Below are 23,436 nucleotides of genomic sequence, written 5' to 3'. Positions count from 1 at the left end.
ATCTTCTTAAGGTGCTCTGGTAGCATAATGTGTTATGAGTTAGGCGGTTAACTGTAGGGTCAGCAGTTGGAAACTCCCAGTCACTCTGAGGGAAAAGATTAGGCTTTCTGCTTCTGTAAAGATTTACAGCCTGGGAAACCCTATAAAAGGTTGGAGTTGGAACCGACTTGATGGCACACAACCACCACCACCAATTACCTTCTTTAACATTTTATTTTTTTTAATGGCCATATATATTTACAGGAAAAAAAAAAAAATCCCCAGTATTTGTAGAACTTGAAATTGTGTAATCACAGGAAAATTGTGAATTTAGTTTTTCATATATTTGAAACATTTATAAAGCATGTTTTTGTATCAGATAGATGTACAATGAAATGGAAGCAAACATTGTTGCTCTCCTTGAATGCCGTGGAGTTGGTTCCGACTCATAATGACCTTATATAGGTTTCCGAGGAGCAGCTGGTGGGTTGGAACTCCTGACGTTGTAGCCCATGGTACAGTTCTGATTCTACAGAGCCACACCAGGAGTCTGAACATTACTAGATGCTTATTTATGTTATTGGTTTTCATTCCCTTAACTTTACGTAAGTTATTGAAAAATTGAGCTAAAATGTTTGTATTTATCTAGGTAATTTAAATAATATAAAACAGTGTACCTTTGCTTTGGCATCCTCTTTGTCATCTGCTTTGGCAACTAACAGCATAAGTCTGAGAACGAGGGATATGCTCAGAGGAAACTGACCCTTCAGTTTCGGCACGTTTGATTTTAAGAGCCGTTCTATCTTGGGTAATGGGATATCATAGAAGAATACATTTCCTATAAGATCTTCTCCACGTCTCCCTGCACGACCAGACATCTAAAAGGGATAATCACATAAATTTAAAATAACTTCAAAACTTAATAATATAAGTGGTTAATTTTTTATTTAACTATGTCATCTGGAACAGTAAACTTTCAAAAATAAAGCCTGAAGTTTTAGGAACTTGTTTTTTGGTATATTTTAGCAAATTAAAAAAATACATATTTTACAAATACATTTTTTAATGTGTTCCCTTTTCAGAAATAATGTCTCAATTTCTACTTAAAGATAATAACCTCTAAAGAAGGGGCAATTGCTATCTTATTTATTTATATATTTCCAGAAACTAGCCTGAACCAGGAACATAGTATATGCTCAATTTATAATCACTGAACAGATGAATAGAATATGCTTAGTAGCAACCGGGTGCTCAAAAGATTGCCTTTAGTTAATTAGTGATTGCCTTTAGTTAATATTGCTTTTCTTTTTTTAATTTACCAACTAGGGTCTGTTGTGGGAATCTTGGTGTAGCACTGTAGTTTAATGTGCTGGACTGCAAAGTTGATTGAACCACAAGGTCAGGGGTTCAAGCTCCCAGCAGCTCCTTGAAAACCCTATGCAGGGTTGCTATAGGTTGCAAATGACTTGACAGCACTTCACAACAACAACAACAACAGGGGCCATTGTGAAGGCAACTAATCTATTTAGCCAGTCAATGATTACTTGAAAAGAATTACAACTTAATTGTATTCATAAATTGTCATATATAGAAGCCATCTACAAGTATTTTTATAGTATATATGTAGTTGAGTAAGCATGGTTTATTTTGGTGCACCTAATGGATGGTCCAGATCTCTGTGTGGATTGGTTTAATAAAAGGCATGCAATTTAAATACCTGTCGAAAGTGCAAGGCATCCAAATAAACAGAATCTTCTGTGAAAACAACAGATTTACATGGCATATTAATCCCCAAAGCAAGGGATGAGGTAGCTGTTACCACCTATGGGCAGAGGATTTAAATTATTTTTTTAAAAAAGAAAACAACATATATATTACATATAAAACACAGAATGCATATATATAGGCTTATGTAAAAAAAATACTATTCTGTAGTAGATGCTGGGAGTCTTGGTGTGGTATGGTGGTCTAAAGCACTGAACCAGAAGGTTGGTTTGAGCTACAAGGTTGGCAGTTCAAACTCACCAGCTGTTCCTGGGAAACCCTATACAGGATCGCTGTGAGTTGGAACTCAACGGCACTTAACAACAGTGTATGCTGAAACTTTAGTCAATAGCACTGGCTGACTGATGAATTCTGTTTGAACGTGTAAGATAAGGAAAAACTATATTCAAGACTATTTCCTAAGATTTTTACATTTCCAACTAGATAAAAACTATAAGTGATAGTAACAACATTTCTTATAGAAAAACTAAAGCCATCAACTATCAAAATATTCTTAGAAAAAACTAAAAGTATTAAATTGCTTTACCCATGCTTTATCCTACACAAAGTTACCCATGTCTTGTTTCTCTTTCAGCACTTCTTCTCTTCAAAACATATGCATAAATACCAATGCATTTATTAACAAGTACTACCTGAATTGCATCCTGTGGTTAGAATATATGTATTTTATCTGTCAACTCAAGATATTTTCTGATTTTATTGTATTTTCTTCTTTAACCTTCTTGTTGTTAGGTGCTATCGAGTCAGTATCAACTCATAGTAACGCTATACACAACAGAAGGAAACACTGTCAGGTCCTGGACCAACCTCAGAATCTTTGCTACACTTGAGCCCATTGTCCATTCTGTAACCTATCAAGTCCTTTATTCGTATTCATCTTGTTGGATTCTAATTCAAGTGTATTCTTTGACTATTTTAATCCTTTGAAATATGTTAAGACTTGCTTTCAGACCAAATATATTTTAATTTTTAAAATGTTTCACAGTTTTCTTTAGTTATGAGCTGCTGTTATTAAATTCTGTCAAGTTGTTTCTGACTCATGGCAACCCTGTATAGAGTTTCTGAGGAGTGACTTGTGAGTTTGAACTACCAACCCTGCAGTTCAAACCAACCTTGTGGTCTACTGCTTATCTTATAGCACCATATCAGGATCCCTTAGTTCTAGATTATTATAAATCTAGGAGATGATAAGCAATTTTACTTATACCACAAATCTCTGTGCACATTTTTGAAGGATGTCTTTACAATTTATAAAAATCTTGCTTGCCAATTATTTTTGTAAAGCTTTTAAAGGTAAAATTCCATTTATTCCTGGTTTCCATTAGAATTCTATCTATTATAGTCATTTGTTTCCCTTTGCCTGTTTTTTCAGTATTTTATCTTAAATATTTTTTAGTTATACTATATTGCATAGATGAAAATAAAGTAAAAAGTGGCAAAACTATAAAGAGAAATAAATCTACAATAAAAATTAAAGAGTTAAACACTCTATTCTCAATAATCATTCTTAGTAACTGAGAGAAGGTAAAACAAAATCACTCTTTATGTAGACTTAAATAAACATTTAAAAACTTTGACAGGAGACTGCAGTCACATATCAACAGAAGTCATCATTTAAAACACATCTGGCTCATTTTTAATAACAACAAAAAGAGCTTACAGAAAGTTTTAGATTTACAAAACAATTAGCAAATATTACAAAGATTTCCCATGTACCCTGTGGCAATTACTCTTACTGTTAAATATCCTAGATTGGTACTAAAAGTTCCTGGTGGTACAATGTTTTAGCATGCAGCTACTAGCTGAAAAGTCAACAATTTGAACACACTGCCATTGCTCCATGAGACAAAAACACTTAGCGATCTGCTCCCATAAAGACTACAGCCTAGGAAAGCCTATGAGGAAATTGTGTTTTATTATACCGAGTCACTATTAATCAGAATCAACTAGATGGCACACAGCAGCAACATATTTGTACTGGAATACCTGGATGTTGCAAATAGTTCATTAGTATTTATTTGTTTTTAGTGGGAGATTTAAAATGAATAGTTACATTATCAAGGCCATAGTTTGACAAACTTCAGCCCACTGGTAAAATTCAGCACTGACATAATTTTGTATACGAGTTTAAAGGATGTTGTTGTTGTTGTTGTTGGTGGTGGTGGTGGTGGTGGTGTGCCGTGGAGTCAGTTCTGACTCTTAGTGGCCCTGTATAGGGTTTCCGAGGCTGTAAATCTTAACGGGAGCAGAAAGCCTCATTTTGCTCACATAGAACAGCAGGTAGCTTCTAACAGCGGACCTTGAGGTTAGCAGACCGACTCATAAGCACTATGCTACCACAGCTCCTTTTTGTTGTTGTTAAGTGCTGTCAAGTCGGTTCCAACTCATAGCAACCCTGTGTAGAGTTTCTGACGAGCAGCTGATGAGTTTGAACCACCAACCTTCTGGTTCAAACAGATCTTGCAGTAAAGTGCTTATTGTATGTCCTCACACTAGCACAAGAAAAAGGAGGAGGATGAGAAAAAAACAATAGAATAGAAAGGAAATACAACAGAGGTCAATTTGTATCCCACAAAGCCAAAAATATTTACTAAATGGACTTTCATAGAAAAAGTTGGCCAATTAACTCCAGATCTAGATAATTACATTACCAAAAAATTAGATTCAGTTAGTCATTCATTGTGAAGTCAAAAAGATAGTCAGAAAAATGTAGATTTTATTATGTCACTCTTCTGTTTAAAACCCTTCAATGGTTAACAGCTATTATATAACTTATTTGCCCTTTATGCATAACAGCTGTCACATTTAAATAAATAAATGTGCTACTCCCAACCCTTGGAATTTGTTAATATTCAGCTCAAAAATGGACAGAGAAAAATTCACATATGAAGAAATAACAAATCTGACTTCTGAAAGACAGGTGGTGGTGGTGGTTATGTGCCATCAAGTCAGTTCCAACCTATAGCAATCCTGCATAGGATTTCCAAGGAGCAACTGATAAGATGGAACCACCAACCTTGCAACTCAAATCAACTTTGCAGTCCAGTACATTAACCCAGAGCACTACATCAGAACTCGGAAAGGCAGGTTGTTGTTGTTGTTGATAGGTGCCATCGAGTCAGTACTGACCCACAGCGACCTTATACACAGCAGAATAAAGCAATGTCCGATCCTGGGCCAACCTCACTACTGTTGCCATGCTTGAGTTCATCAACGTTGCCACTTGGCCAAACCATCTCATTGGGGTTCTTCCTCTTTTTCTCTGACCCTCCACCTTGTCAGGTGCCATTGAGTCGGAACCGACTCATAGAGACCCCATGCACAGCAGAACAAAACAATGTCCGATCCTGGGCCAACCTCACTACTGCTGCCACACTTGATGCCATCAATGATGCCACCTGGCTGATCCATCTCGTTGGGGGTCTTCCTCTTTTTCTCTGACCCTCCATCTTACCCAGCATGACATCCTTCTCCAGCGACTGTTCTTTCCAGACAATGTGTCCAAAGTATGAGAGACGAAGCCTAGCCATCTTGGCCTCCAAGGAACACTCTGACCCTCCACCTTACCAAACATGATATCCTTCTCCAGTGACTGGTCACTCCTGACAATATGTCTGAAGTATGAGAGACAAAGTTTGGCCATCTTGGCCTCCAAGGAGCACTCTGGATTCACTTCTTCCAAAATGGATCTATTGGTTCTTTTGGCAACCCATGGCACCTTCAATAATCTCCTCCAACACCATAACTCAAATGCGACAATTCTTCTGTGGTCTTCCTTACTTACTGTCCAGCTTTCACATGCATATGAGGTTACTGAAAATACCATGGCTTGAGACAGGCACACCTTAGTTCTAAAGCTGGCATCTTTGCTCTTCAACATGTTAAAAAGTTCTTGTGCAGCAGATTTGCCTAATGCAATACGTCTTTTGATTTCTTGACTGCTGCTTCCATGAGTGTTGATGGTTGATCCAAGAAGAATGAAGTTCTTGACAACTTCAATCTTTTCTCCATTCATAAGAATGTTGTTTATTGGTCCAGTAGTGAGGATATTTGTTTTCTTGACATTGAGATATAATCCATACCTAAGGCTGTGCTCTTTGATCTCCCTCAGTAAATATTTTAAGTCCTCTTCACTTTCAGCAAGCAAGGTTGTATCATCTGCATATCGCAGGTTGTTAATGAGTCTTCCTTCAATGCTGATGCCACGTTTTTTCTTCATATAACTCAGCTTCTCAGATTACTTGCTCAGCATACAGGTTGAATAAGTATGGTGAAATAATACAACCTTGTCACACACCTTTCTTAATCTTAAAAACATTCAGTGTTCCCATGTTCTGTTCCAACAACTGCTTCTTGGTCCAAGTACAGATTCCTCATGAGCACAATTAAGTGTTCTGGAATACTCATACTTCACAATGTTGTCCATAACTTGTGATGATACACACAATCAAAGCCTTTGCACAGTCAATAAAGCTCAGGTAAACATCTTTTCTGGTATCCTCTGCTTTCGCCCAAGATCCATTGGACATCAGCAGTGATATCCCTCTTTCTATGGCTTCTTCTGAATCTGGCTTGAAACTCTGAAAGTTTTCTATCAAAGTATGATTGTAGCCATTTCTGAATTACCACCTTTAGCAAAACTTACTCTCTTGAGATATCAAAGAGATTGTCCGATGATTTCCGCATTCCGTTGGGTCACCTCTCTTTGGAATTGGCACAAATATTGATCTCTTCCAATCATTCATCCAGATAGTTGTCTTCCAAATTTCTTGGCAGAGGTGAGTTGAGTGCCTCCTGTGTTGCATCACTTTCTTGAAATATTTTAATTTTTCTTCCATAAATTCCTGGTGCTTTGTTCTTTCAAATTCCTTCAATGCACCTTGGACTTCCTTCTTCAGTATCATTGGCTCTTGATCATGCCTCTTGAAACGGTTGAACATTAACCATTTTCTTTTGGTACAGTAACGCTGTGTATTCCTTCCACCTTCTCTTGATGCTTTCTGCACATTCAATAATTTGCCCAGGGAATCATTCAATAACTAAAGTCGAGGTTTGAATTTTTTCTTCAGTTCCCCCAGCTTGAGAAATACTGAAGGTGTTCTTCCTTTTTGGTTTTCTGATTCCAGATCTTTGCACATTTTTTTGTAATATTGGCTTTATTTTCTAGAGTTGATCTTTGAAATTTTCTGTTCAGGTCTTGGACTAGCTCATTTCTTCCATTTGCTTTATCACCGCTATCCTGGAGAGCAAGTTTCAGTGTCTCGTTTGATGTCCATTTTGACCTTTCCTTCTTTCTTCTCTTCTCAATGACGTTTTGCTTTATTCCTGTATAATGTTCCTGATGTCATCTCACAACTCTTCTGGTCTTCAGTCTTTACTGTTTAATGTATTGAGTCTGTTATTCAGATGATCTCTAAATTCAGGTGGCATATATTCAAGGTCATATATTTGATTGGCTCTCATGGACTTGTTTTATTTTCATCAGCTTCAGTTTGAATTTGCTTATGAGCAATTGATGGTCTGTTCCACAATCTGCCCCTGGCCTTGTTTTCACTGATGATATGGAGCTTTTCATTCATCTCTTTCCACAGATGTAGTCAATTTAATTTCTATGTATACCATCTAGTGAGGGCCATGTGTAAAGTCATCTCTTATGCTGTCTAAAGAAGGTATTTGAAATGAACAAATCATTGGTTTTGGAGAATTCTATTATGCATTCTCTAGCATCATTTCTATCACCAAGGCCATATTTGCAAACTACTGATCCTTCCTCTTTGTTCCCAACCTTTGCATTCCAATCATCAGTAATGAGCAATACATCTTGATTGCATGTTTGATCAATTTCAGATTGAAGAATTTGGTAAAATTCTCTATTTCATCCTCACTGGCTTTTGTGTTTGGTGCATACAGTTGAATAATAGTGATATTAAGTGGACTTCCCTGTAGGCACATGTATATTATCCTATCACGGACAGCTTTGTACCTCATGACTGATATGGACATGTTCTTTTTGACAATGAATGTAACACAATTCACCTTCATTTTGTCATTCCTGGCATAGTTAACCATGTGGTTGTCAGATTTATAATGGCCAATACCCGTCCATTTCAGCTCATTATTGCCTACGGTATTGATGTTTTGCGTTCTATTTCATTTTTGACAACTTCCAATTTTCTCAGATTCATACTGCGTACATTCCATGTTCTGATTTTCAATGGATGTTTACAGCTGTTTCTCTTCATTTTGATTTCTGCCCCAACAGCAAACGAAGGTCATGTGGGCTTTACTCCCATGGCTTTACTCCTTTCACGTCATCACCGTCAACTCAGCAGCTCTTCCCCAGTTGAATTTTGAGTGCATTCCAATGAGGGGCTCATTTTCCGGCACTATATCTGACAGTGTTTCTCTGCTATTCATAAGGTTTTCAGTGACTAAATATTCCGAAGTAGTTCGGCACTTTCTTCCTAGTCTGCCTTCATCTGGAAATTTATCTGAAACCTGTCCACCATGGGTTACCCTGCTGGTATTTAAAATACCGGTTCCACAGCTTTCGGAATCACAGCAACTCACAAGCCACCACAGTACGACAAACTGACAGATGAGTGGTGGCCGTTTGGTTGTAAGTGGAAACTGGAAATACAGGTAGTCATGATTTCACAGATTGACTTTATAATTGACCTGACTGAATTCAAGTCTTAGCTTTTCCACAAATGGGAAAAAGTTAAATTCCTCTTATAGTGGACTGAGATTCACAAGGTTACTGATTCCAGTTCACTTCCACTGGCTGCTCCTCAGACACTGTGTCCAAGGCTATTATGAGTTGGAATCAACTCAACAGCATTCAACAACAACAAAATTTATTTATCTATAAAATTCAGATGATAAATACATGAATTTTATAATATTATGGAATATTATGATGAAAATTAAATGATCAAACCATTCAGAACAGTGCCTGCCATGGGTAAACGATGCATAAATGAATAAAACATTTTAAAAAAAAAAGCAAGGTCATCTTCACAAATGTTAAAGAAAATTTGATAAAGCAATGAAGCCATAGTTCTTGTCTAATCAGATATGTGAGTATTTGGTCATAATACTCATATTATTGTAAATGAATAAAGCCAGTCTTAAAAGATTCATTTCTCATCTAAAAGTCATTTTTGTACATTGAAACAGTAATTTCACTTTGTAGAATTAATAAATACTGAAATGCTGATATGCAATTATTATTATTGTATGCCATCAAGTCGATTTCTACTCATAGCAACCCTGTATGACAGAATAGAACTATTCCATATTATTTCCTATGCTGTAACCTTTATAGGAGCAGATCGCTTTGTCTTGTCTCTTGAGAAGCTGCTGATAGTTGATTTGAACCATCAACCTTTTAATTATAAGACAAACACTTTAATCATTGCACCACTGAGGCTCTCCAATATACTTATAAACAAAAAAATTAACATTAGTGGAATGTTTTAATAAATTATGAATGTGTATGTTATGATATAAATATTCATAAATTTTTATGTAATTAATCAATAGTATGATTATTTAATATTAATCAAAGTAAATTGTATTCAAAAGTCTATATGCATTATGAAATTGACTACATAAAAATGTATAAAATACAGTGGAATAAAATATGTTAAAATGTTTGCAAAGCTGCCTTCTAAATGGAGATATTATGAGGGAGAAAGATACAATGGATTCTAACCAGACTGCCAAGGTACATTATTGTCCCATGCTCCTATTCCATGAACTGCCAGAAGAACAAACAATTCAGTTTGAGAAGAAACTTGTACAACTCCTGAGAAATGATGGTGAAACTCTATCTTGGTTACTTTGGACATTACCATCATAAAAATCACTAGAAAACTGTTGCAGACCTTGAAGGCCTGGTCAGAGGTTCGAGGCCCTATAGGCCCGAGTGTAAGAGATCTAGCCACCTGACAGTTAATAACAAATTATTTTTCATCTTAGTGTCCAGTTATGTTTTATTAATTGCAGACATGAAGTCCTTGATATACACAGATAAATGTAATATTTTCCTAAAAGCCAAGACTGTAAAATTCCAACAGGCAAAGTTCTTCCCTCAGAAAATTCTTTCAAAGTAAATTGGGTGGCTCCCTGGTCTGTTCCAAGGACAATAGAAATGCCCTCCCTAAAGTGTTTACAGGTGTTGCCTATTCACCCAGGTGACTCTTTTCCTGAAGAACCTGGGCTGGGCAGCCGACACAATAGGAATCCTCCCAATCCTCCCTCCATTTGAGGCTAGGTGCTAAAAGGTATGTTAATTAAGCTTGAGAAACCAAGTTGCGGTTGTGAGATTTGAACCTGCAAAGTATGATGTAAAGTTGCCTGAATGTTGGAAAAGTAAGATTGACAGCTGTATCTTGTCTTAGCCCCTCCTAGCTTTGTGTAAAATACCTCCCCTAAATAAAAGGAAGGTGCAGAACAAATCCAAGTGCATTACGACTGGCAAGGCATGTGTTACAGCATGCAGGGGGCTCAGTCCAGCATTGCAACCATACTGCCTGTTTAGCTAAGATGTGTACTATGCAGGATATTACAGCCTTCATGGCTGAAATGTTTGCAATGCAGGTTCTGCCTGATGCCAGTCCAGAACTCACTCTGGTTTCAGAGTGTCTCTTTGTCTCTCTCTTTGCGTCTCTGTGTCTCTTTTGCTATCTCTATCGCCGTCAGGTATCTCCACCTCGTGAACTGAACCCCTATGTCGAGACAAATCCCCGGCAGAAAACAATGGCAAGTTTGGTAAAGTTGTTGTTGTTAAGTTCCATCAAGTCAGTTTTGACTCATAGCAATGCTGAGGATTAATGCACAGGACTGAAAAGTTAGTTTAAACTGCAAGGTTGGCAGTTCAAGCTCACCAATCGCTCCTCAGAAACCTATACAGGGTCACTACGAGTCAGAACTGACTTTATGGCACTTAACAACAACACTGAATATGGTTTCTGAGGAAGGACAGAAAAAGGATAGAAACCAATAGTTAGATGGATTGACACAATAACTGTAGTAATGGACTCAAACATGTCAAAGATCATGAAGCTTTTGCAGGATCACATGACGTTATTTTCTGCTATACTTAAGGTCACCACATATGTTATTGTTAAGTGCCATTGAGTCAGTTCCAACTCATAGTGACCCAGTATAGGATTTCTGGGGAGTAGCTGGTGGGTTTGAACTGTTAACCTTGTGGTTCACAGTTCATTGCTGATTCTACAATGCCATACCACAAGTCACCATATATGGGGGGCTTCAAAAAGTTCTTGGAAAATGGTATTAAATGATAATAGAATGTTGGCGTCAACTTGCTGGCAACTAACAGCATCTTATTCCAAAGGATGAAATGAAGGCAGTGCTTTTAGGAAAATTATCCTCAATGTTCACCAACCTTAACATGTCCCATTCTGAACAGCATCTCTACAACTTGTCTTTGTTTATATTCCATTGAGCCATGATGGTATCCAATGCCCCGCCATAACAGATTGCGCAGTTTGTTATATTGTCTTGTTCTTTTAATTCTATGTAAGATCTTCATTAGAGTCTGAAATATCCAAATAAATACTTTTCAGTGTAAAATTAATTCTTCAATTTAGCAAGGAAATTATATGTTAAAAGATTATTTAGAAATCATTGAAGAGCTTGATACACTTCTAGAAGAGTAGTTTTTTTTAGGTCAGAATCTGAAGCCTTTTGACCAACAAAATGCCTGATATTTAACTATATTTCAGGTTTAAATATAATATCTATGTATAATTTAAACTATAATACTACTGTAATACCTGACAACCATGCATGGTATCTAATAAGAATATAGTTTATTCTTAAATACATTCATTGTGTACACTCAAATACACTTCATCTATAGTCCTCACTGACTGTGTTGTTGTTAAGTGCTGTCGAGTCAGTTCCGACCCATAGCCATCCTGTATAGGGTTCCCAAAAGCGGCTGGTGAGCTTGAGCCATTGACCTTGTGGTTCAAATAAATTCCCAGTCCAGTGCATTAGCCTACAGCACCATACTAGGACTCCAATTGACTATGTTGTTGTTACTAAGTGCCGTTGACTTAATTCTGACCCATAGCGAGCCGATACAAGTTTTCAAAGAGCAGCTGGTTAGCTTGAACCACTGACCTCATGGTTCATACTGACTTTGCAGTCCAGAACATTAATCCACAGTGACATACCAGAACTTCCCTGTAAAGTACATTGTTGTTGTTATGTGCCGTGGAGTTGGTTCTGACACATAGAGATCCTGTACAGGGTTTCTGAGGAGGTAAATCTTTATGGGAGCAGAAAGCCTCATCTTTCTCCTGCGGAACATCTGGTAGTTTCAAACTGCTGATCCCAATTCATAACCACTATGTAACCACTATGCATGCTACCAAAGCTCCTTCTATTGATTATATGCACCCTAAAATTTCCCCCATAGCTACTTGGTAGTGAAAGTCAGTACTTTCTCCAAGACCTTTTAATGTTGGTAGTTCTAATGAGCTTAAAAAAAAAATTTAAAAAAAAAGTTTCCAGCTCAGTGGCAATATGTAAACTGAATAAAAATAGTTGGGTGAGGGATCAAAGTGTTCTTAGGTTTGAACCAAAATCCAAAATCCATCCATGCCCTTAGCATGGTTCTCATTAACCTGCTTTTCCAATGCCACAGGCCCAGCAACTCATTGCCTTAAGATACTTGGTAGTATCTATTAAACTTTCCTCATTTTGACCCCTGTATGCTCCACCACATTCAAAAGTATGTTTACACAAAGGTAAATATCCATGTACTCTTGTATATTGTGAGTATACTTCCATTCTCCCTTCCATACCCATTCAGCCTGTGTATCTGTCCCTGTATCTACCCATACAACATTACTGCTGCATGGTTGTGTATATAACAGTATTTAACTTTATCACCTTTAACACTTGAATTCCTCCCTGTGTCCTTATCTGTCTTCATCATTCTACTACCAATTTCCCTCTTCTTATATATATCCCTCCCTGTCATCGAGCTAACATGTGTCTACCCTCTAAGTCAGTGAATTGCTCTCCCTTCTCTTCCACCTCTGTTAACCATCAAAGACTATTTATTTTAGCATGAAAACTTTTTCTTGAGTTTTTAAAATAGTGATCTCATACAATATTTGTCTTTTTTGTGATTGACTAATTCACTCAGTGTAATGTCCTCCTGGTTCATCCATGTTATGAAGTGTTTCTCAGATTCATTATTCTTCAACATTTTATAGTATTCAATTGTGTGTATTTACCAAAATTTGTTTATTTACTCTCTCACTAATGGGTAGTTAGGGTTTTGTGAATAGTGCTATGATGAACATAGGTGTGTCAAGGCTCTCATTTTGTGGGGACATATACCAAATGGGGTCCTGGTGTGGCGCTGTGGGCTAATGTGTCAGACTGCAAAGTCATTTGTACTGCAAGGTCAGTGGTTGAAGCTTACCAACTGCTCCTTGGAAAACCTATATAGGGTCACTACAGGTTGGAATCAACTCAACGGCACTTAAAATAACAACAACATACCAAGTAGGGAGTCCTGGTGTGGTGCTGTGGGTTAATGCAAAGTTGGTTTGAGATGCAAGATCTGTGGTTCAAGTTCACCAGCTTCAGACATTTTTTGCAGGATCACTATGGGTCAGCACCTAACAACAACAAGAACATATAAAGTGGAGTGTTGCTGGCTAATACAGCATTGCTATTTCCAACTCTTTGAAGAAGCCCCACACCATTTTCTATAATGGTTGCACCATTTTACAATCCCACCAGCAATGTACATGGTCCTAGTCATTCCACACCCTTCCCAGCATTTGTTGTTTTTGGATTTTTTTGAGCTTTGCTATTAATGCTGGAGAAAGATATCTCATTTTGCTTTGATTTGCATCTCTCTAATGACATGGAGTCCTGGTGTGGTGCTGTGGGCTAATGCATCAGACTGCAAAGTCCTTTGAACACAGTGGTTGAAGCTCATCAGCTGCTCAGTGTCACTATGGGTCGGCATTGACTCGACAGCACTTCACAACAACAATGACGTGAATATCTGAGCTGCTTTTAATAGCTATAAAATGTATACAAATTGCCTTAATTTCTAACTTTGTTCTTCTGTTTGTTCAAAATTAATTTAAAGTTTGTTGTTTGTTGTTATTGTTGTTAAGTGCCGTTGAGTCGGTTCTGACTCATAGCAACCCTTTATAACGGTTGCTGAGGAGTGGCTGTTGTGTTTGAACCACTGATCCTGTGGTTAGCAGTCCAGTGTTTACTCTACAGCAATACAATTTCTACTCATTTATACCTTATAAATTGAGTAGAACAGTATAGATACACACATATACATTAACAAATTTGCACCTTTTTCTTTTCTCTTACCTGATTATCCACAACTGAACGGTCAGCATATGTGCAATCTGGAGAAACTTTTGTAAGTTTCTTAAGACTTTTCTTTATCTCATTTATTTCAGCCATCCCTAAAATAAGTCTTTGAATTCTGGCACCAGAGTTTGAATTTAAAAAACTGAACAAAAAATATAATTAGAAAAATCAATCATGCAGTGATTTTAGCATCCTCCTTTATTTCTTACATTTCAAATTATGTCTATACGCTACAGACGAAAAGAATGACAGATAATTTAAACCCCAAACACAATTGACCCTATTAAGCCAAATCAAACCAAACCCACTACTACAGATTTGATTCCAATTCCTGATGATTCTATAAGATAGAGTAGAACTGTTCCATAGGACTTCAAAAGTTATAAATCTTTACAGACATGAACTGTTTCTCTTCTCCCACAGAGACTGGTGAATATGAAGCAGCAGTCTTTCAGTTAGCAGAACACCCCTTAACAACTCACTCTACCACCAGGGGTCCTGATTGCCCCTACTAGAGGATATTGTTATTGTTGTCAAGTGTGTCAATTTGGTTCTGACTCATCACTACCCTGTATAGGGTTTTCAAACAATGGCTGGTGAGTTTGAACCATCAACTTTGTGGTTCAAACCTACCTGATGGTCAAGTGCTTATTGTACAGAACCACACCAGAACACCAAGACTTTATTAGAGGACTCCATTGGAGGATATTAATTAGGCCTTGATTACCTGATTTCAGCTTTTAAATTGGTCATTTAAATTATTTTTTAATATATGCATTAAGAAGCACTTAATGTAGACTTACTTCTGAATCTATAAGTCATCATCTGAGTGGACTGGCATGAAAGAAAGAGGAATCAGGTTTGTTGGGCAACTAGAAAATTCCTATACCCTGGTGTGGTGCTATGGGATAAAGCACTGGACCACAAAGTCGGTTTGAGTTATGAGGTCAACCGCACTAGCTGCTCCTTGAAAATTCTATACAGAGTTGCTATGAGTCGAAACTGACTTGGCAATACTTAGCAACAACAGCATATTGCATCCATGGGGACACCTATATCACACAGAATGCAACAGGTTTATAGCCACTGTTTCGTAAATGAAGTCCTTAAGTGATACTAATAATTTGCGCTTGACTGCTAACCCGGTGCTCTGGTGTGCCACTGGATTGGAATCTTCAAGATCAACAGTTAAACCCTCTAGCAGCTCTTGGATACCCTCTACAGAGTCTCTATGAGTCAAAACTGACTCAATGGCACACAACAGCAGCAACAAATCTAAATGTTGAAACTCACCCAGTGGTACCACTAGGAGACCTTTCTAGAAGAAAGGTCTAGAGACACAGTCAAGAAGAACCCTGTGGAACAGTTCTACTGTGTGACAGACACATGGTATCACCAGGAGTCAGAAGGACTTGATGGTATAGAGTTTGAGTTTCTTTGGTTTAGTATGTGAAAGATCAACTGCTCCCATGAGACATGGATCCTCACAGATGTGTACATTTTTACTCTTTTGAGACCTCAATATAGGTCTGATTTAGGTCTCAATTTAAGTTTCAGATGGATCTCGTCTTAGAAATACATCTGATACAAAAAGAAAAGAATGACTTTTTTTCCATTATGATGTAGGTATTATTTCTCTCAAGAGTCAGAAAAGAGAACTGAATTATAATAAAAATTTTCTATCACATAATGATGTTTGTTGCTCAGATTAATTTGCATTTTAGAATAAAATAAAAATAACAAAGTGATATTCTTAATCTAAGACAATATTTGATGTACAGAAATAAAGGTATAAACATACTGTCATCATACTTCTTAAGTGTAAGATTAAAAGATAAATATGTCTGACAACTTGCTATAATAATGTAGATGATATTTTTAATTGTTATTCTTTATAAGCACATAAATTCACACACTCTGTTTTCTGCAAAATTGTAAACTTAAAATTTCTAAAAAAACAAACTTATACTTTGGGCTTCTAAATGAAATGGAGAAAAGTATACTAATAAAATGAAAACAAAAAGTATTGCAAACCACTGAATAATCATTAAAATATTAAATAATTATCTCGATGTGATTCCTGAGTATGCTGTAATTAGATTAACTGGATGTGTTACATAAAAAGGAATAGGAGTCACATCACAACATTATAAAAATAAGTTTGAGTGATAAAAACAGCTTAGTTTTTTTAAATAAGAATCAATAAAAATTCATGTCTTATTTATTTTGTATTTCAAGTAGAAATCATACTTACACAGAAATGTTTCTCTTTTGAGATTTTCTCACTTTCAATAGTTTCCTTTCCAAAATTTTCCTCTGTTTTTCAAAATTTGGATATTTATGAGCATTTTGCTTATTTATCAAATTAGTAAAAAGGTGCGAAGTTGATAATTCCACTGAGTGGATGTTGAATCTAAGTTAAAAATTGATGACATTATTTGATAATCATTTGGTAGTATCACTCAACCTATCTACAACACGAAATGGATTTTTGGCAGTAAAAATATTTCCTTAGACAATCATAGTTTCCTAACTCAGAGTCTGTCTGTGTGAGAGAAAGGAGAGCCTGTTAAGCAAATTTTAAAATAATAAATATGATAAATGGAAAGTTCGGTTAAGGCTCTTCACTGGATTAAAACTGCTCCTTTCCCATTTAAAAAACCCCTATGTAAAGATTTCTGAATATTTGTGCAGAACAGTACCTTTGTTTCTTTGTTACCATTAGTTAATTATTTGATGAACAATTTTCTACTTCATTATTTTTAGTCTTTTATCATATCTTTGTTCACAATGTTTCCGGTTTACTACAAGATAAAATTCAAGTTCCCTTTATAGGCACTTGAAACAGTATAAAATTTGACTCACAATTATCTGACCATATTCTTTGAATGTCTGTATGTATAAGGACTATGTGTGGATAGGTAGATGCTTGCACTGCCATCAAATTGACTCTGACTTTCAGTTGAGTTGGAATAGCCACTGAGACTGAAAAGCTTTACATGAACAGACAGCCTCATCTTTCTCCTGCAAACAAGCTGGTGTATTTGAATAGCCAACCTGTGGTCAGCTGCCCAACGCCTAACCCAAAATGCAACTAGGACTCCATATAGATATATGCATATATATCTATATCTGTATATATCTATATCTGTATATATCTATATCTATATCGATAGCTCTGGTAGCTTAGTGGTTACGAATCGGGCTGCGAACCTTAAGGTCAGCGGTTCGAAACTACCAGCCGCTCCGCGGGAGAAAGATGAGGCTTTCTACTCCCGTAGGGATTTACACCCTCGGAAACCCTGTACAGGGTCGCTATGGGTCGGAACCGACTCGACGGCACTTAACAACAACAACAATGCAGAACTAAAGGAGCTCTGGTAGCGTAGTGGTTACAAATCGGGCTGCGAACCTTAAGGTCAGCAGTTCAAAACTACCAGCCGCTTCACGGGAGAAAGATGAGGCTTTCTACTGCCGTCAAGATTTACAGATTTACAGCCTTGGAAACCCTGTACAGGTTCACTATGGGTTGGAATCGACTCGATGGCACTTAACAACAACAATATATATATATATATTGTTGTTGTTAAGTACCATTGAATCGGTTCCGGCATATAAGGACCCTGTATACGGTTTCCAAGGAGACGCTGGTGAGCATGAACCATTCACCTTGCAGTTCAAGACAACGTTGCAGTCCAGTGCAGTAGTCCACACAGTACCATACCAGGTCTCTCTCTGTCTGTCTCTCTCCCTCTTTCCCTCCCTTCCCCTGTCCCCTCTTGTTGTTGTTTAATTCCTGTGCTTCAGTTCCAACTCATAGCATAGAATTTCCAAGGAGCAACTAGTGAGATTCAACTGCTGATCTTGTGGTTTGAAGTCTAAATATGGTTTGAACATAAATAGAGTTAAAGTTCTTCAAAATTCTATAAAACACAAATCAGAGCATATATATTCATCCTTAATAATAATTTTGAAATGTTTTCACATTCATACAAATTCAAGTATAGTAATATCTGCACAAAACATTACTTACGAAAAAAATATTGCAGGTAACCTATTCATTTCTTTAAGTTTTTCCACAAAGCAGGGAAGCATACTTCGCTTTTCAGTTTCTGGACTGTCAAAAGTTTGAGGCTTAAGGTACTTCAGTAGCTGATCCACCTAGTAAAATTTTCATAAATAATAGGTAGACCATAAAATATTTGTGATTTAAAAAAATTACATAATAATATAAGCTGATATCTGAAAGTGAAAATCAAAATAGTGAAAAGAGCAGTTTATGGAAAATGTTGGGAATTAAATGTAAATATTTTTAAAAATTAGCCAAGTGCTTAACTTATTGTGCCACTGGGGCACCTAGTTAGGTAAATTTAAGGTAGGAGATCAAGCTTGATAATAGAATTTACATACCCAAATTATTAAGAGTTTTTTATAAAAGGAAAATTGTCCCGTACCAAAATAAAGAAATCAGTTTCATTTCATATTAATCTCCTGCTTAAGTAAAGCCTGAATGATTTTAACTACCTTGCCTGTGTCCAGTTGAATCCAATGAATCATTTCCTTTTTCAGCTCCTCTTCATATTTTTTTGCATCTCTCCTCATGATGACTACTTTATTTTTAAAGCAACTGAATTCCTCAGGTTCCAACTCCTTGAAAATGAAGTACCACAAATAGCAATGGGAATGGAATCATCATCCTTTCAAAGTTTTCCATATACACCACTATAAAGTCAATCTATCAAACAGTTAATACCCAACCATATTCAGTTAAAGTCAATTGCATGTAGAGAGACTATTTTTGTTGCATTGGTTGAATACTACATTATTCTGTTCTCCTGGAAGCCTTCCAACACAAATTAATTTTATATTGTAATTTTCTTTAGAAAAAAGAAATTAAACTTGCTAAATTGTTTATTTTAAAATTATATATTCATCTAAATTTGACAAGGGATTATTATAAACACTTTATAAATAATAATTCAGTTAATCTTCACAACAACCTACAATGTCGGTCTGATTGTGTTCTTTTGACAGAGGAAAAATTGTAAAGGTAGAATACTTAACTGATTTTCCCAATTCTTTAGCCCTGTGATACCATAGTCTATGGTTATATTGCCTTTAAAGGCAATATAGGTTGTAGGTTGCTGTGAAGATTTACTGAGTTATTATTTATAAAGTGTTTATAATAATCCCTTGTCAAATTTAGATGAATATATAATTTTAAAATAAACAATTTAGCAATTTTAATTTCTTTTTTCTAAAGAAAATTACACTATAAAAACAATTGGAAGGCTTTCATGAGAGCAGAATAATGTAGTCTATGCCAGAATAGAAGTCCTGGTGTGGCATTGTGGGCTAATGTGTCAGACTGAAAAGTTGTTTGAACTGCAAGGTCAGTGGTTCAAGCTCACCAGCTGCTCCTTGGAAACGCTATACAGGGTCGCTATGGGTCAGATTCGACTTGATGGCACTTAACAACAACATACCAGAATAAGTGCCACTTACCAAATGGTTCATTATTAATGCCCTGCAAAGCAATAGCTATATCATCTCTCTCTCTCTCTCTATCAGTATATCTATCTATCTATCTATCTATCTATCTATCTATCTATACGCACCTGCATTCTTGACCATTCAGGCCAAACATGTACCATAGCATCATAGAGCAATATGCTTTCCCGGGGAGATAATCCAAGGTCTAAAGGAACTCCATATTTCTTTATCTAAAAATTATAAAATGCAATAAATTAATTTTCTATCCCTTATGCAGATATATACAAATCTAGAAACTTTATTCATTCTTAAAAGCAATTTCTACTTACATGATTGACTGTAAGTGCTCCACATGGGTGATAATGTTCAATGAGAAAATCATTATTCTTTATGGAGCACACATACTTTTCTAGATCATTATATCGCTCTTTGTACCACACTGTAAATATAGGAGAGAGGAATCAGTGTTCTTAAACTATGTACTTGGCTTAACTTTTCCTACTAGTCTTTACTTTGCATTTTCTTCCATACTTCTTCTTCAGGTCTAGTGTTTTAATTAATTATAATTTTCCAACTTATTTTTTGTAACGTTTGCCTGATTATAATGTACTATAGGATCAATAAATAATCATGTATTTTTATTATTCTAAAAGTTCATAGAAACATGGAATTAAAAGATAATGGATTTTTTTCCCTGAATAGAAATGAATTATGTAATGTCTTCCTATCCATTGTTTTTGTAACTCTCACCAAACACATTTTCCCTAAAGGATCTGAGTTACAGAATGTGTGGGGAAGATGCTGGTAGATTATATGATTCAGTTGTGAGTGATTGTTAAAAGGTTAATTGTGATTGTAAAAAATTGGGGAATTTAATGTGACAATTGGTCAATTTTGCCAGCATGCTTTGTTTTAAAGGATCCACCTTAAAAACAGTAAGGGTGATCGCACTGCCACCCAGAAAGAGGAGCCAAGAGAGAAACGTTTAATTCATTAGAAGCAATACTATGTCAGAACTCACTAGAATGAAGCAAATACTTTTGGTACTTTAGTATTTCTTGAAAGAGTATTGATGACATCTATAGAGATCTAGTAGCGTAGTGGTTATGAATCGGGCTGCGAAGCACAAGGTCAGTAGTTCGAAACTACCAGCTGTTCCGCAGGAGAAAGGTGAGGCGTTCTGCTCATGTAAAGATGTACAGCCTCGGAAACCCTGTACAGGGTCGCTATGAGTCCTAACCGACTCCACGGCACATAACAACAACAATAGAGCTCTAGGGTGGCACTACAGGCTAATGTGATGAACTGAAAAGTCATTTGAACCGCAAAGTTGGGGGTTCAAACTCACCAGCCACTCCTCAAAAATGCTATACAGGGTCACTATGAATCAGAACTGCCTCGAGGGTACTTACTAATAGCACAATTAACATGGAGATCTATATCTTTGGCTTGAATGGTAGACATAAACATATGGTTTTATACTACCTTAGAATTCTCATGGGAAAAGTAAAACATATATAAGCTATAACAACATTCATTATTTCAATAATAAAATATTTACAGTGTATATTAAATATAATGCATTATGACATAGATACAAACATATATAACATGTGATCTCTCTATTTAAAATAAAATTTCTGTAAAATACACAATATACAAAAACTTGCAATAGCTAACTTGTCATCTTGTAGGGCATACTATGGGACTTGAACTGAAGGGATCTTGGTCATATGTGAGAAGTACCTCAAGATATGTTTTAAAAAATGAATGAGTAGGATTTGATGAGATGCAAGGCAAGGTAAAAATGAAAATTAGGTCATTGCAAAAAAAAAAGATGTGGAAAATCAAAGGCAAGCTTTGGTGAGCAATTAATCATCCAAATGTCAAGATATTTATGTAAAGGAAGAATGTTGGGGTAAAAACCAGACTACAGAAGAAATAGGGTCTTTTGAGACAATCATTTTCAAAGGCCAAATCTGCATGAAGACAAGTTTTTGTGGTTTTTTTTCTTTTGACTTTTTCTTAGGAAATGAAAAGTGAAACAGTTACCCTTGCTACTACTCCATCCTTAATTACACTGAAATTATACAGGAAATTCATATTGTGCTGAAAAATATCACCTTTATAAAGACTTTTATTGACCTTTGAGTTCAATATATACAATATGTAAACTTCATCAAGTTACTTGACTTCCTAGAGTTCACTTTCCTTCTCCGTAAATAAACATAAAATTGACCTTCTTTCAGAGTTAGAGTAACAATTGTTTTGCATATAAAATAAAACCTAATATGATGCATAAAGAAATCATATTGCTCATATCGGTGGAAAGAAAAGATAGGAAAGACCAATATCATCAGTCAGAACAAGGCCTGGACTGTGGAAGAGATCATCAGTTGCTCATATGCAAGTTTAAGTTGAAGCTGAAGAAAATTGAAATGAATATACAAGACCCAAAATAATAACAGAATTTAGAGATCAACTTAAAAATAAATTTGCCACATTGATCACTAATGATCAAAGGTCAGAGAAGTTGTGGAATGACATCAAGGACATCATAATGAAGAAAGCAAAAGATAATTAAAATGAAAGTAAGGAAAGAAAAGGTGAAAATTGATGTCAGATGAGTCTCAGAAACTTGCTCTTATATGTACAGAAGCCAAACAAATGGAAAAAATAAAATAAAATAAGGGAGTTGAATAGAAGACTTCAAAAGGCAGCTTGAGAAGACAAAACAAAGTATTATAATGGAATTTTCCAAGACTTGGAATTCGAAAACAAAAAAGGAAGAATACACTCAACATTTTTCAAGCTAAAAGGTAAAGAAAAAATTAAGTCTTGAGTTAGAATATTGAAGATCCTATAGGCAACACATAGTCCTTGTGTGGCACTATGGAATAAGCACTGGACTGATAACCAAAGGTGGGTGATTCAAACCCACCATTCTTTGGAACCTAATCAATAGTACTTATCAACAACAATAATAGAAAGAAATATTGACTGACCTAAAGCAACATCTAAAGAAAATGTGAGGAATACAGAGTTGCTGTACCAAATAAACTGATCAGTGTTCAAACATTTCAGGAGACAGCATATGATCAAGACCTTATTGAAGGAAAACATCCAAGATGCACTGAAGGCATTGCTGAAAAACCAGCCTCCAAGAATTGATGAAATACCGATAGAGATGTTTCAATAAAGAAATTCAAAGCTGAAAGTGCTTATACATCTGTACCAATAAATTTGGAAGACAGGCACCTGGTCAATTGAATGGAAGAGATCCATATTTGTGTCCATTTCAAAGAAATGTGATCCAGCAAAACATAGAACTTATCAAACATTATTAATAACACACTCAAACAAAAGTTTGCTTAAGAATATTTTTTTAAAAACAAACAGTTGTAGCAGTACATAAACAGGTAACTGTGAGAAGTTTAAGCACAATTCAGATGAGACCATGGAATGAGGAATGTCATTACTGATGTAGACAGATTTTGCTTGAAAGTAGCGTGTAATGGTTAGGGTTCCATGTGATCTTGAATAAGTCAGGATTTCCAGAGATTTAGCAGTTGAGATGTGCTTATTCCCATATAGGCATAGTTGACTCTATGATGAGTAGTTAAGAGTAACATCAATTGAAGGGATGCCTCCTTGTGGGTGTGGCCTGCTCCCAATGTAATGGACTTTCTCTCACTCTTCCACTGGGAACCAGGAACTTTTCAATTTAAGCCATTTCCTTGATAATAAATGCCTCTCTCTCTCTGTATATATATGTGTGTGTGT

At 36.1% G+C, this 23,436-nt stretch overlaps 1 protein-coding gene across 1 annotated transcript in view; it reads right to left on the bottom strand.

Annotated features, from left to right (window-relative positions):
• The window catches only part of LOC102830723 (probable ATP-dependent RNA helicase DDX60-like), a 123,837-nt gene that overhangs the window by 17,921 nt on the left and 82,480 nt on the right, over positions 1-23,436 (bottom strand). Inside the window, exons 20-28 of the mRNA XM_006864551.1 lie at positions 19,983-20,092; positions 19,779-19,883; positions 18,685-18,810; positions 18,194-18,321; positions 16,415-16,573; positions 14,158-14,302; positions 11,180-11,332; positions 1,697-1,801; positions 657-857 (exon numbers count right to left, since the gene is read on the bottom strand). Coding sequence (XP_006864613.1) covers positions 657-857; positions 1,697-1,801; positions 11,180-11,332; positions 14,158-14,302; positions 16,415-16,573; positions 18,194-18,321; positions 18,685-18,810; positions 19,779-19,883; positions 19,983-20,092 — 1,232 coding nt within the window. The remainder of the gene's footprint in view (positions 1-656; positions 858-1,696; positions 1,802-11,179; positions 11,333-14,157; positions 14,303-16,414; positions 16,574-18,193; positions 18,322-18,684; positions 18,811-19,778; positions 19,884-19,982; positions 20,093-23,436) is intronic.

Source organism: Chrysochloris asiatica, unplaced genomic scaffold (genome assembly GCF_000296735.1).
Source record: "Chrysochloris asiatica unplaced genomic scaffold, ChrAsi1.0 scaffold00066, whole genome shotgun sequence".
NCBI classification, from domain to species: Eukaryota; Metazoa; Chordata; class Mammalia; order Afrosoricida; family Chrysochloridae; genus Chrysochloris; species Chrysochloris asiatica.
This window is presented reverse-complemented; position numbering and strand designations above follow the sequence as displayed.